The sequence below is a fragment of the Poromitra crassiceps genome, assembly GCF_964638095.1.
Source record: "Poromitra crassiceps genome assembly, chromosome: 8".
NCBI classification, from domain to species: Eukaryota; Metazoa; Chordata; class Actinopteri; order Beryciformes; family Melamphaidae; genus Poromitra; species Poromitra crassiceps.
In genome coordinates, this window is record NC_139629.1 from 5,800,140 (window position 1) to 5,815,227 (window position 15,088).

The 15,088-nt window shown below is 44.4% G+C and overlaps 1 protein-coding gene across 1 annotated transcript in view; it reads left to right on the forward strand.

Annotated features, from left to right (window-relative positions):
- Positions 1-442: 442 nt before the first annotated feature.
- LOC310781501 (collagen alpha-3(VI) chain-like) overlaps positions 443-15,088 on the forward strand; it is a gene marked incomplete at its 5' end in the record, with an annotated part of 84,725 nt that continues 70,079 nt past the window's right edge. Inside the window, 5 exons of the mRNA XM_083642141.1 lie at positions 443-527; positions 4,133-4,726; positions 6,778-7,371; positions 10,427-11,047; positions 12,613-13,203. Coding sequence (XP_083498267.1) covers positions 443-527; positions 4,133-4,726; positions 6,778-7,371; positions 10,427-11,047; positions 12,613-13,203 — 2,485 coding nt within the window. The remainder of the gene's footprint in view (positions 528-4,132; positions 4,727-6,777; positions 7,372-10,426; positions 11,048-12,612; positions 13,204-15,088) is intronic.

The window sequence follows — 15,088 nt, forward strand, 5'->3', positions numbered from 1 at the left end:
TCTGTACTACCGGTATGCAGCTCGCATTAGGAGCACGCTGATAGGCTTAGCTTGTAAACAATGATGGTGGCTCGTAGTGGACAAACAGCATGACATTGCGTAACGTTATATCCCCCACATGTCCGTCATTTCGTGTGCCTGTTGATGAGCGATTTAAACAGAGCGACAGAGCGATTCCAAAGGGTTGACTTGAGCGACAGAGCGAAAAATAAATATCTCGGTGTGAACGCCCCTTAAGTACCACCAGCAGGGGGGCGCAAGTACCACAGGTGGTACGAGTACCATAGGTTGAGAATGACTGCTCTAAGTGATTACCTGTACATGCAACTTTTATTTCACCTGCAGGAAATATTGATTCAACCCTATTCATGAAAGTCATCCAGACACAGTGAAACAATATTTTGTGTTCTGGGTTCACAGGTGTCCTTGTTGGCGGTAGAAGATGAAGAGGCATCGGCTGTTACCGCTGTGCGCTCTTCTGGGCGTCCTGTTTGCAGGAATGCTCCATAAACTTGATGCTCAGGAGGGTAAGTTACTCTCAGCTGCACACAGCAGTGTGAGCTGCACACCAGCAGTGTGAGCTGCACAAAGCAGTGTGAGCTGCACACACACAGCAGTGTGAGCTGCACACCAGCAGTGTGAGCTGCACACACACAGCAGTGTGAGCTGCACACACACAGCAGTGTGAGCTGCACACCTGCACACAGCAGTGTGAGCTGCACACAGCAGTGTGAGCTGCACACACACAGCAGTGTGAGCTGCACACAGCAGTGTGAGCTGCACACACACAGCAGTGTGAGCTGCACACAGCAGTGTGAGCTGCACACACACAGCAGTGTGAGCTGCACACACACCAGCAGTGTGAGCTGCACACACACAGCAGTGTGAGCTGCACACACACAGCAGTGTGAGCTGCACAGTTTGCAGCAATGCTCACTGGGATTAGCTGGCAGTTAAGATCTGTTGATCTCATTGCTACCATAAAGTCTATACGTACTTATGATATTTTTACCATCAAAACATGATCAATGGAAATGTAATGAATTTCTACCTTTGATGAGCATTGTTGCTAAACTGGCATTTTTTTTTATTCATGATTCAACATATTTTAATGATGGTTTCAAGGTGTGTGTCTCTGTATCTGACTTCAAAGAGTTTAGTTCATCAAAGATGAACTAGAGGTGTCAGGAGGCCTACGAGTACCAAGTCCAGTGGGATGGTTTGAATCTTTGGCTTTATTTTTGACAAACAAAGCAGACTGATAATGTCAGACATAATTACCCCCAGATTATAGTTGGATTTTGCATCATTGTTAGCATTTGGCACCAAAACAATGCTATGGCTTTATTCATCCCACTGGGTTTCACATCTGTTCTCAAAACACCAAGCTTTCTCTTTTGAAGATTGTGCACATGGGCTGGCCGCTGATGTGTAGCTTCTAGTCGATTTGTCCAAGATCATTGGAGCGACGAACTTTGAGAAAATCAGACAATTTATTTCCAGCATGTTTAAAGAACTGCACCGTGGCAGAGGGGACAGGTTTACGTTTTCCCTTGTGCGGTACACTAGCAAACCCTACACCGAGTTCCACCTCAACGCCTACCCGACAACACAGGGAGTCCTGAGACACATCGAGACTATGAGATACCTTCGGGGGCCCTGGACCACTTGTTTTGTTAGCACACGACCAGAGCTTCTGGCAGTCGGTGGCCCAATCGGTGGCCCAGGTAGTGGACGGGTGCTCCCAGGATGACGTGGCTAAGCCAGCTCAGGTGCTGCCACTGGCTGGCGTGGCTAAGCCAGCTCAGGTGCTGCCACTGGCTGGCGTGGCTAAGCCAGCTCAGGTGCTGCCACTGGCTGGCGTGGCTAAGCCAGCTCAGGTGCTGCCACTGGCTGGCGTGGACGTGTTTGCGGTGGGCGTTAAGAACGCAGTGGAGCTCAGGAAGATGGCTAGCCAGCCCCACCACGCTCATGTGTTCAATGTATCCTCTTTCCTGGCCTTGCGGAACATAATCCGAGGTTTAGCGGTGGAGATTTGCACCGCAGCGACCCAGGCAGGGGCTGCCCCTGTAGTAGTGAATGCCCCTGTGGCTGGAGCAGGGACAGGTAACAAACAAGCGTAAACGTTTAAGCCACGGCTGCTCCCACCACTCACATCCCCCTACTCACCCCTCGAATCTCGACCTTCTACCACCTTCCTATCCCTAGCTACTGTCCCTTTCTCCTCCCTCCCATATCCCCCTAGCCACCCCTCGAATCCTGACTCTCTACCACCTTCCTACGCCTAGCTACAGTACAGCCCCTTTTCTCTACCGCCCCAGTCCTTGCAACATCCCCCTAGCCACTCCCCCTGCCAACCCCTCGAATCCTGATTCTCTATGCTATGCCTTTCCTATCACGAGCTATGACTCCTCTTCCCTAGCCTCGCCCCCTTTAGAAAACTCACTAAACTGAGTGAGTGTCCTGACTTTGCCATCTTCTGACCCCAGCGGGGCCTGCTGGCCCAGCGCTGTGGGGAAAAGAGGCCAGTGCCACTGCCATACTAATGAGCCCACCTGCCCAGGAAGAAGCTGCTGTGTATATATGACCATGACTGGAATCCAGTAGGATATTTCAACCACAATAATCTTTCACCATCCACCAGCAACATTAACATCCCTTGTTTTTTTTCTTACCACATTTAATATCCCCATAACACTTGTAAAATCACAATACATTTTGCATGTGATTGACTTCTCCTACTGCATCTTACTGTAGATGCAGGTGTTTTGTTTGTAATGAGGGCTGCAGCAGGTTGGCTATGTAAAGCCAGATCAGATAAAGAGATGCTTGAGCATGGATTAAGAACAAGCTATCTAGGCGATCAGGAGAAATGTCCCAAATGCTTTTGAATACAATAATTACTTGATTACTGTTTTGGCATACAGTAATAATCCCATATAGCCACCACTTTTTTATGGCATATCACATGATAATAGTAGTTAATATTTGTGTCTGTGTCACACACAAACATACACGCACGCATGCATGCATGCACACACACGCGCGCACACACACACACACACACACACACACACACACACACACACACACACACACACACACACACACACACACACACACACAACACAGAATACTGATATATGAACAGAAATTTCTAGAACATTCTAGCAATGTTGGCTTATCCTTCAAAACAGAATGTCTCAAAATAAGTCAGTGAGCTTTTAACAATCGCTAACCACCCACCACTGCTTGTGTGTCTTGTGTTTGTATGTTTGTGTTTGTCTCACTGTGTCTAAAACTGTGTAAAATATGTTGCAATATTCTACATTTGAAACAGTGATGAACCTGCCTGGATCCATCCTTGACCTGGAGTGTTTTAAGAAATCTTTCCACATCTAAATGCTAAGTATTAGTGCAAGGTGAATAGCAAGATAGTAATGAATGGATAAGGGGGGGGGGGGGGGGGGTGCAAGTGTGTACAAATCCAAATGATTTTGAAAGATGAAAAATATTGAGCTGGATTTGATGGGATCAAACATGGCAGATGTATGTCAGAACTCTTCAGCAGCAAGGATGGACCACGGGGTCATGACTGGTCACTTTATCTGAGGTCTGTAACATGAGTCTGCATGGGGTGGCTGAACTCAATGGAGATGGTGCCAGGGACATATCCCACACATTTTAGGATGTTCAAGCTTTGTACATAGCCAGCTTATCAGCAATACTAGCTAATTTACATCAGTGGTTAATGTTCATATCAACTACTATACTGTATTTGATCAGTCATCTTCACACTACCTATATTCATACTGTAACTATTCTATGATGGGTCAAAACATTTTCACATTAGAGCTCACTATTGTATTTTGATCTCCTAAACATTTGAACCCACCCCTCTTCAGGGAAATACACATAACCTACAGATTAAATCACTTTAGAATATCTCCTTGATTCAGCCTACATGCAGTATAATGTCTTTTGCAATGTTTTGATGACAGATTGTGTTCACTGTGAATGTTACTTGCCACATGCAATGATGTGCTAGCACGTCTTTTTTGTCTCTGTCTCACTGTGTTTACGCTTTCACTTGCATTTTGTTTTTTCTCTCTCTCTCTCTCTCCCCTTAAAGTTGACGCAGCTGACGTAGTACTCTTAATTGATGGATCAAAGAACGTTGGAGCAGCAAACTTCCCCCGTGTGCGTGATTTGGCTTTGAAAATCATTGAGGGCCTCGATGTGGGCAGGGACACTATTCGGGTGGCCTTGGCTCTATACGGCGCTGACCCAGAGGTTCAGTTCTATCTAAATAGCTATGACAGCAAAGCTGCAGTCCTGGAAGCTGTGAAGCGTGTCACCATCACTGGGGATGATGAATCTAACCTGGGGGCCGCCTTGGAGGAAGTGGCCGAGAGTCTTTTGAGCCAGACAGCCGGGGGCAGGGCGGAGGAGGGTGTGCCCCAGGCTGTGGTGGTAATCAGTGCCGGCCCCTCCACTGACGATACTGGTGCGGGTGACAGGGCTCTTAAGAAGGCCAATGTTCTCACGTTTGGCGTGGCGATTGGCGGTACTGCAACAGCACATCTGGAAGCAGTTGCTACAGATAAAAGCTTCGTTCTGTCGGCCCCCGATTTCAGAGCAGCGGCAAGCATGGGTGACCAGCTGCTCCCATACATTTACGGGGTGTCCCAGCGCACCATTGTTGTTCAGAATGAGTTCACAGAAGGTATGTAACTTCTCTGTAAATGTTGGTGGGGCATCGTGGTTGTGGAAGGGGTCATAATGAAATCGAATGCCTTGCAAGAGTGATCATAAACAATGTTGTATTCTGCAAGGTACTGTAACTGTGAAGTGTTCACGATTAACATGAAATTCCTTTGTCCCCACTGCAAATAAGGCGTTTTAATAATGGTATTCAGTTAAATGATGTGGTTCTATCACTCAATAAAAATCAGTAACACTAATTCTTGTTCATGGCCTAACAAGAATTGGGAACGTGGGAGGTGAGCTTTGACTTTAAAATGATCACTTCTTTGATCTACCAAATTCCACTAGTTCCTTGTAGAGTTGATAGTGAAAATTCCATTCAAAGGGAGAGAGGGAAAATGGGCTGAGAGTGTAAAGATCTCTCACTAAGCAATAGAAATTCAGAAGAGGCTTTGTGTTCTTGGAACCTAACTGATTTAGTATTATGTATTATCATTTCAACGCTGGTGGGAGACTGAAAATTAATTTCAGTCAATCAAAATGGTCAAAACTTGGTAAAATAATTTGGATTGTTGACAGTGAAAATTATGTAATTTGGAATTATTTAATTTCAGCATCATCCATAACAAATGTAAATTATTAGATTCTTGATTCTTGATTATTAACTATTTCATTGACATATGACCCTTTTTTCCCATCTTGGTAAATTTTTGGCGAGTTATATATTTCAGCATGGGGCCTTCATCAGGGTTTGTAAAACAGTTAGCCTAAAACCTTATATAGACACTATACGCACTAATATCAACCAGAGACAATGGAAGTGAGTGTGTGTGTTTGTGTGTGTGTTTGTTTGTTTGTTTGTTGGTGCCAGGGGGGTGTTTACAACACATTACATTATACTATAGTTACCGCTTTCAATGGTAAATTCTCATTAATAACCTGTGGAAATGGCACTTTACATTGCAGCTCGGTAACATCATGGTAATCTATTATTAAATGGAGCAAGTGGGCAATGTTCTCTGTTTCAATTTTTGTCCTGGAAGTGATGTCATCAGTGATGTCATAGGCATTGTGACATCATCACTGATGTCATAAGAGGCATTGTGACATCATCAGTAATGTCAGGCATTGTGACATCAGTGATGTCATAAGAGGCATTGTGACATCAGTGATGTAATACATCATATTATGACATCATCAGTGATGCCATAAGATTTAGAGCAAGTGGGCAATGACTGATGATGTCATAGGCACTGATGATGTCATAGGCATTGTGAAAATCAGTGATGTCACTCGAGCAATTGTGGTTTTTGGTTACACTCGGGCAAATGTGACATCACTGATGATGTCATAGACATTGTTACATCATTGTGATGTCATCAGTGAGTGATGTCATCATGATGCAAAGTTGAGCAATTGTGCACTGCGCATGCCAATAGGGCAGGCGAGGCCGAGCTGCGGGCGAGTCCATGCAGCGGACGAGCTAGCGTTAAGAATCGAGTAACAAAGAAGTGATAATTTCATAATACCATGTAATTACCAAAGTAATAACCAGGTAATAGCTTGGTAATAACACTGGCAGGTCGCTATCAAGGGCGGGAGATTGCTAGCTGGGAAGTGTTTCCTAGATGTTTGGTTTACCATGGGACTACATTTGGCCATTATTACTATTTGTTTCTGGCCCTGTTATCCTGGCCCTCTTAGCCTATTGTGTACATTTCAGTCTCATTATCCAGATATACCCATTGTTAATACCAAGCTATTACCTGCTTGTTACTTTGGTAATTACATGGTATTACCTAGCTGTAATGTAGAGTGCTACCTACAGTAAATATGGCACATTATGTAAATATGGCACATTATTTCTAATGTGTAAATTTGAACACCTAATAATAAATTAAGCACTCATTGACACATAACCAATATTACATAATGATGACAAATCAATTATTATAGGATATCCTGATGTCTCTTTTACTTTTTAGTACCAATGGAGGTCACATTATATCATTGCTTTAAATCACTATAGCTCTTATTCTCACACAATCTTTTTTTTTTTCCCTCTTTCAGCCTTGGCAGTTGGAAGAAGAGACATCATTTTCCTCCTTGACAGTACAATGGGAGCCACGATGCTCAACTCGATGCGTGAGTTCATCAAGCGGTTTGTTGACACCATGCCAATCGGTCCGGACCAAGTGCAAGTGGGTGTGGCTCAGTTCAGCAATGCTGCTCGCCTGGAGATGGACCTGAACTCCTATGGATCCAGGGAGGACCTAACTGCTGCTTTGGGAAGACTCAAACCAAGACCTGGACAAACGGTGAACATCGGGGCTGCCTTGGACTTTGTACGGACCAACATGCTACGAGCTGATAAGGGCAGTCGTATTCAACAGGGGATACCCCAACTTTTACTGCTGATCACCAGTAAAAAGTCCAGTGACAGTGTGGACCAGCCTGCCGAGGCCCTGCAGCGTATGGGGGTGCTGACACTGGCTGCAGGCTCCAAGTCTGCTGATGAGCAGGAGCTGAAGAGGATTGCCTTTGATGAAAGCTTAGCCTTCATGCTGAAGGACTTACGAATGATGCTTCGCCAACCCAAGATAATTGTCTCTCCACTCTCCACTCTTACGGGAGTGGTGGTGACAGAAGGACCCACCGAATCTGGTAATGCTTCAACATCTTACTAAGTGCGTGAACATACAATTCAAGCCAAGGCATTCCATACACAAGGCAAATTCAATGTGCTTCACATCAAACACAAACAATACATAATTTGTCTAGTAAAATTACTTAAAAAAAAGATAAAAAACTAAATCCATACCTATGATTTATGGCATTCCAGCACAGGAACACTCTTGGAACCTAGTATAGAGTCTATCAGTCTGGCTACTACTGTAAATAGACTCTGGGACAGAAGGCCGATATTCCGTGGTTTCTGGTGTAGAGCGAAATACTTCCGCTTCTGTGCACTGTGGTCATTATTTACAGTCTGATTGCCGTGAGAATGGAGTTGGAGTTGATGGATTGATACATTTTGTTGGTCTTCTAGGTCCAGACGATATGTCTCTATAAACACATAACTGCGCAGGGCCCTATTCTCCCACAGGCCTTCGGCGCTAAAACGGGCCTTAAACACAAAAAAACGTGCCTTGCGCCTGTTTCGGGAAGATATCAATATGGCTTTACGCTGCCAAATGCGCTTTAGGCCGAATGGGCGTGGCGCAGTCCCAGAATGGGCGAGACTAGGCGTGTCGGCGCTAAATACCGGCCTACTGATATCTTCCGACCTGGCGTAAATTTAGCGCTTTGCGCTTTTGAAAACCAGGCCTATTCAGTGCGCCCGTTGCGAGGAGCGCTCTTCTGCCTCTCCCCTGTCACCCTTCTCTGTCTCTCTCTGAAACTAGGCCTATTCAGTGCGCCAGTTGCGAGGAGCACTCTTCTGCCTCTTCTCTGTCACCCTTCTCTCTCTCTCTCTGACTCCCTCGCTTAGACAGACACAACACACTTCCCATAGGAAAAAGAAGTTGTAAGTTCCCAGCATACATTGTGCTTCTCCATTTCGCTACTAAATAGCAACCAAATGAGCCGAAATAGATATAAAAGGTAGTTCTAAATTAATGTGTAATGGTAACACAGCCTGCAATTGTAGAACATTTCAATATTGGACCAAATAAAACATCGAAATGAAAACACCACCCTATGTGAAACATATATGTCCTCCTGGGCCTATATATACCCCTTGTCGATTTAACGTGATTTAGATAAGTGACAGCGGAACGCGCTTCTACTGGCATCTGCTATAGCTATACTGTGATGTCCGCTCCAATAACTTGGCCCTATTTCACATTTAGTTTTACAATAAAAACACATTATGCAATGACTTGACATAATGTAGGGTATATTTATGTGCATCATCCTTCCTGCAGCAGGCGAGAGAAAATGATATCTTTCTGGACAAACTTTCACCAATCTAATAGGCTATATTTTTCTAGCTGATGCATTTAGAACATTCTTTTCACTTTGATCTTGCTATAGTGTAGGGTATTTACATGCTTGCAGTATTTAAACTGCAGTTAGATTGGTTTGAGAAGCATAATAATATGGAATAATAGCCTATATATGGAGACAGACAGACTGGATGAAGGGAGGGGGGGGGGGCAGAGCGCTTGGCTTTGTCTGGTTTTACCGGATTTGTCCAGGAATTGGAGCTTAAAAGGCAAGCGTGTGACTCTTTACTGCAATTCTCCAATGAGCGGACTATGCATAATTTTACGCTTAAAAGGCGTGGTTGTAACGCTTTAGGCTGCGTGGAGCGCCAACACGAAGATATCAAGTGCGCTGGTCCACGCCCACTGATTTGCGCTGCGCCAGGCACTCGGCCTAGAAACTACGCCGATGCAACGATAGGGGCCATAATAGTGTATGAGACGTTAGGTCCAGACGACATGACATAAACACATAACTGCATAGTGTATGAGACGTTAGGTCCAGACGACATGACATAAACACATAACTGCATAGTGTATGAGACGTTTGGTCCAGACTTCATGTCTCTATAAACAGATAACTGCATAGTGTATGAGACGTTTGGTCCAGACTTCATGTCTCTATAAACAGATAACTGCATAGTGTATGAGACGTTTGGTCCAGACTTCATGTCTCTATAAACAGATAACTGCATAGTGTATGAGACGTTTGGTCCAGACGTCATGTCTCTATAAACACAACTGCATAGTGTATGAGACGTTTGGTCCAGACGTCATGTCTCTATAAACACAACTGCATAGTGTATGAGACGTTTGGGCCAGACGTCATGTCTCTATAAACACATAACTGCATAGTATATGAGACGTTTGGTCCAGACGTCATGTCTCTATAAACACATAACTGCATAGTGTATGAGACGTTTGGGCCAGACGTCATGTCTCTATAAACACATAACTGCATAGTGTATGAGATGTTTGGGCCAGACGTCATGTCTCTATAAACACATAACTGCATAGTGTATGAGACGTTTGGTCCAGACGTCATGTCTCTATAAACACATAACTGCATAGTGTATGAGACGTTTGGGCCAGACGTCATGTCTCTATAAACACATAACTGCATAGTGTATGAGACGTTTGGGCCAGACGTCATGTCTCTATAAACACATAACTGCATAGTGTATGAGACGTTTGGTCCAGACGTCATGTCTCTATAAACACATAACTGCATAGTGTATGAGACGTTTGGGCCAGACGTCATGTCTCTATAAACACAACTGCATAGTGTATGAGACGTTTGGTCCAGACGTCATGTCTCTATAAACACAACTGCATAGTGTATGAGACGTTTGGTCCAGACGTCATGTCTCTATAAACACATAACTGCATAGTGTATGAGACGTTGGAATGTAAACAACCATGGAAGCGGAAGTCTTGGTGCAGACGTCCGCTGTACATCGGAAACCCAGAAATATCATCCCGTCTGTCCCAGAGTCTTCTTAGTCGTCGGCCTGATAGGCTCTGGGTGTCCACATTGGCACTGGAATAACCCTCTATGCCTATACGACTAAAATAATCTTTTATTGTACACAGTTCACACAAATTAATCACGTCCATCCCAGTGAGAAAGAACTATATCCATTTTTTTCTTCTTCAAAAAAGGCTCTTTATTGTATTACATGTTATTACAGGGACTAATTAATTGTTATTTTGTCCTTTGTGCTTTTCTTCAGTGACGGAGACAACTACAGTGCATAGACAAAAAATTGTCAGAGACATTGTATTCCTTGTGGATGGCTCCAGTTACGTCGGCAGCGGTAACCTCCCCTACGTACGAGAGTTCATGAACAACGTGGTGAACCAGCTGGATGTGCAACCAGACAGGGTCCAGATTGGCCTCATGCAGTTTGCTGAGCGCCCAAGAATTGAGTTTTATCTGAACACCCACGGCAACAGGCAAGCTGTTCTGGACGGCATCGCTCAACTCCGGCTGACTGGAGGCTCCGTTTTGAACACAGGAGCTGCCATGGATTATGCCCTAGCCAACATGTTCCAGCCGGCAGCTGGGTCGCGGAGGAGACAGGGTGTCCAGCAGGTGTTGGTTCTGGTCACAGGTGGTCCAGCCCAGGACGAGGTTAAAGGGATAGCAGACAAAGTTGCTCTGGCTGGTGTTTTGACCTTCACAGTCAGTTCTGGACAGGCAGATGAAGGATTACTGAGCACAGTTGCATTTGTTCCAAACTTGGCTTACCATGAAGCAAGATTCTCTAACCTGCCAAATGTTGTTGAACAAATCATGACCCCATTGATAACAGTGGTTGGCGATACAGATACGATACCAACCACTGTAGAGGGTGAGTTTAATATGTTTATGTTTTGATGAAGTAATGAATGTCTTAATTTGAATCTCATTTAACCTCATTTATCAAGCCGACGTATGGCGGAAAACTGCGCGTACGATCTACCCCCGCAGCGCTCGGCATCTATTAATCTCACGTGAGCGCAGACCACGATGAAATCTCACTGCAGCTCTCACCTCGTGTGCGCAGTTAATAGAGCGAGCGTGGACATGCGGTGCAGTGTTTCTCTTGCACCTGTTCCATACACAGAAGCAATTCAAAGTGCTTTGCATAAAATAGGCTTTGAGAAGAAGAGAAACAAAGGTAAAATAAATAAAAAAGAGAAGTAAGATAATCAATTAACACATTGAGTGCCAGCGACGCCATATGGCGTCATTAGAAATTTACCGTAGAGTGCCAGCGACGCCAAATGGCGTCAATAACTCGAAATTGTTTTTTTGACGGGGGGGTGTCCATCTCAGCTTCTTACATCGCCTCTTACAATATGAGAGCTATTGAATGTGTCTAACCTATTTTACAGAACCCTTAGGTGGCGACAGCGCTCTCCAGATGAGAGAACGTGAAGTAAAACACACGGAAGAAGTCGTTGGGGAAAAGGAAATCGCATCGCATCCGTCCGTATGCAGCTGCTTCATTGAAGCATAACGTTAGCTGTGCCCCTGCAGCAGCCAATCTGCTGTCACAATTGAGCACCTCGTGTCCGCTGCAACAGCCCATTCGCATGATCAGCCGTGGATTTGTTATTATTCTCAAGTGGAAGCATGGGAGCTGGTACACGCGGCTGTAAAAAAGCTGGATCTAGCGGACTTTTCAAGTGCTGAGCACAACGCAGAGCAAACAGCCGAGCAGAGCAGAGAGACACTCCTCCCACAACGGGGGGGGGGGGGGGGGGGGTGGGGCACGCAGAGCAGCACACACTGACCCAGACAGACTCAGACAGCAGGACAGGGTTGGCAAACGCAAGCCAGAATATCCGATGCCCACCAGCAGAAGCAAGAAGCTGCAACCAGCAGCGCACGCAGGGGCCAGCGCTGCTGGTTGCAGCTAAAAATATTATTCTTCCAAACTGGCCTTCACTGTTTTATTGAAGGAAATTATTTTTGAGGTGTGACTACATCAGAAAATTAGCTTCAGAGTCAGTGATGTGCTTGAAATGTTTAATTTCACAAAAGGCTCATTATCTCAGCTCGTAGAAAAAAAGGTCTGTTTTTCGTTCAATCAAGCTATCTTCTCCGGCTCATAACTAAAGAACGGAAAATGGGATCAATAAACTTTTTTTTGCAGGTGATAGAAGAGAGTCTCATCGTTATTTGTGCGTGTTCAGTGTTTACATAGTAATTATTAAAGAAATTATATGACTGTTTTAAAATGCATTGCGGCCTATGTGGCACAGCAAGCAACCTTTTGCCCAAGGGCCGTGGCACTCAAAGTGTTAACAAATTAATAAATTAATCGATTGATTAATTAATTAATTAATTGATAAATGAGGGCCACTGTGACTGTAGTGAAAAGTCTGCAATCTGAATGAACGGTTAACTATTCATTCTTTTTTCTTTCAGTTATTACTGGAGCTGAGAGGGACGTTGCATTCCTGATTGATGGCTCAGACAATGTTCGGGCTGATTTCCCCTACATCCGGGATTTCATCATCAAAGTCATCCAACCACTTGATCTCGGAATTGACAGAGTACGGGTTTCGGTGGTTCAACATAGTGAGAGGCCGACCCCCAATTTCTACCTGAACACTTACCAAACCAAAGAGGAGGTGATACGAGCTGTCAATGGGTTAACACTGGCTGGTGGGCGTAGCCTCAACACAGGAACTGCCCTGAAATTCATGAAGGACACCATCCTGTCTGAAAAGCATGGTAGCCGGGCAGCACGACATGTCCCTCAGTTTCTGATTGTTTTGACTGGAGGCAGGTCAAGGGATAATGTGCAAGAGCCTGCCGGTGCCCTGAAGACAGACGGAGTGGTACCATTTGGTGTTGGTGTCAGGGATGCAGACCCAAAGCAGATTGAAGCCATTTCACACAACCCCTCCTTTGCCTTCAACGTGAAAGAATTCAGTGAGCTTGACACTGTGCAACAAAAGCTCAATACCTATGTGAGCCTTCCCAAGGAAGAGCTGGAAGTCGTCCTAAAGCAAGGTAAGCACCATCTATTTTCTTTATCGTTTGTCGTGTAAAACTCATTTAAGAGTAACATGCTTCAATTGATGGTCTTGGTGCTGTAACAAAATAAGTGCATCTCTTGTTGTGTCTTAGTACATGGTGATGCTGTAAAAAGAGATATTGTGTTCCTACTGGATGGCTCTGATGACACAAGCAATGGATTCCCAGAAATACAACTCTTTGTTAAGAGTATAGTGGAAAGACTCTCTGTGGATGAGAACAAAGACAGAGTATCTGTGGTTCAGTATGCTGAGAAGCCTGAAGCCAATTTTTATCTGAGTTCTCACAAAACAAAGAATGCCGTTATCAATGCGATAGATAATTTAAGGCACAAGGGTGGGAGAAACCTTAATACTGGGGCAGCTCTCCAGTTTGTGAGGCACAATATTTTCACCTCCTCTACGGGTAGCAGAAGACTAGAGGGTGTGCCCCAGATACTCATTCTTCTGAGTAGCAAACGCTCCAGAGATAATGTGGAAGGCCCAGCCTCTGCTCTTAAAGACCGTGAAATTGTGTCCGTTGGGGTTGGAGTGGGAGACGCCAGTCTCTCAGAGTTGGAAATGATTGCCTTTAAACCTGGTTTCACATACAAGGTCACTGATTTCTCAGAATTGCCTTCAATCCAGTCACAGCTTGTTGCTACATTGAGCCTATCAAAAGACACAGATGAATCCATGACTTCTGGAATTCCCGATTTAGTAGGTAAGTATTTCACACTTATATATGCCTAAAAGTGGCATACAATGTTCCGTATCTGGAATATTGATTTTTGCTCTTCAGAATATTCTTTCTCTCCAGAATATTCAGCATGAATTCTTAGTTTAAAGACTCATTAATTAATATAAGCTGCTGTTTAGGCTACATTTCAGTTGCATGAGATGGATTATGTAGCATTACCTTGACTAGAAAATCTATCATCTTTGGAAATTCTGCCACTTTGTGTTTCTCTGGCTTTCAATACTAGGACATTTCCATCATTTCCACATCTCTGTTTTTTCTTTGAAGATGAGCTGATGATTTACTATATATCATACATAACATCTTTTTGATGAAAAGATGGCTCCTACAGTCCTGCTTGAAATAATACTTTCAGAACAGTAGCTTACTGCAGTGGCAGTAACTCTGTAATTCAACGCTCGGCATTCCTTTTCATTCATGCTGATAAATAGCATGAGTGTAGTCTTTCATTTCACATTATAATGAGTTTACCTTTCTCTTTATGAAATGTATATCTTGAACGAATCCAAAAAGTCTTAAACAACCAGTCCGTGTATTCCCTGTCTATCTATCTATCACCTATAGTTGACACAGGGGGCAACAAAAGGGACGTAGTGTTTCTCCTTGATGGTTCAGACGACTCCAGAAATGGACTACCGGCTATGCGAGAGTTCATCAGAAGAATGGCAGAAGAGCTGGATATTGATGAAGACAAAGTTCGAGTGGCTGTCATTCATTATAGTGATGATAGCACCGTTTACTTCCACTTAAATACACACAAATCCAAAAGGGCTATCATCTATGCTGTGAGAAGTCTTCGCCACAAAGGAGGAAGACCTCGGAACACCGGGGCTGCTCTCCAGTTTGTTCGAGACAATGTTTTCACCGCTTCATCTGGGAGCAGACGCCTGGAAGGGGTCCCTCAGATTCTGTTTTTGCTGACTGGAGGGGTATCCAATGATGATGTCTCAGGCGCTGCATTCGACCTGAAAGAACTCGGGGTTCTGTCTTTTGCCATTGGAATGAAAAATGCCAAAGAGGAGGAGCTTCAGAAAATTGCCTTTTCCTCTAGATTTCTTTTCAACCTACCTGTCTTTGGTGAACTCTTGTCTATTCAACCGGAGATAGTTGCATTTGTCCAGTC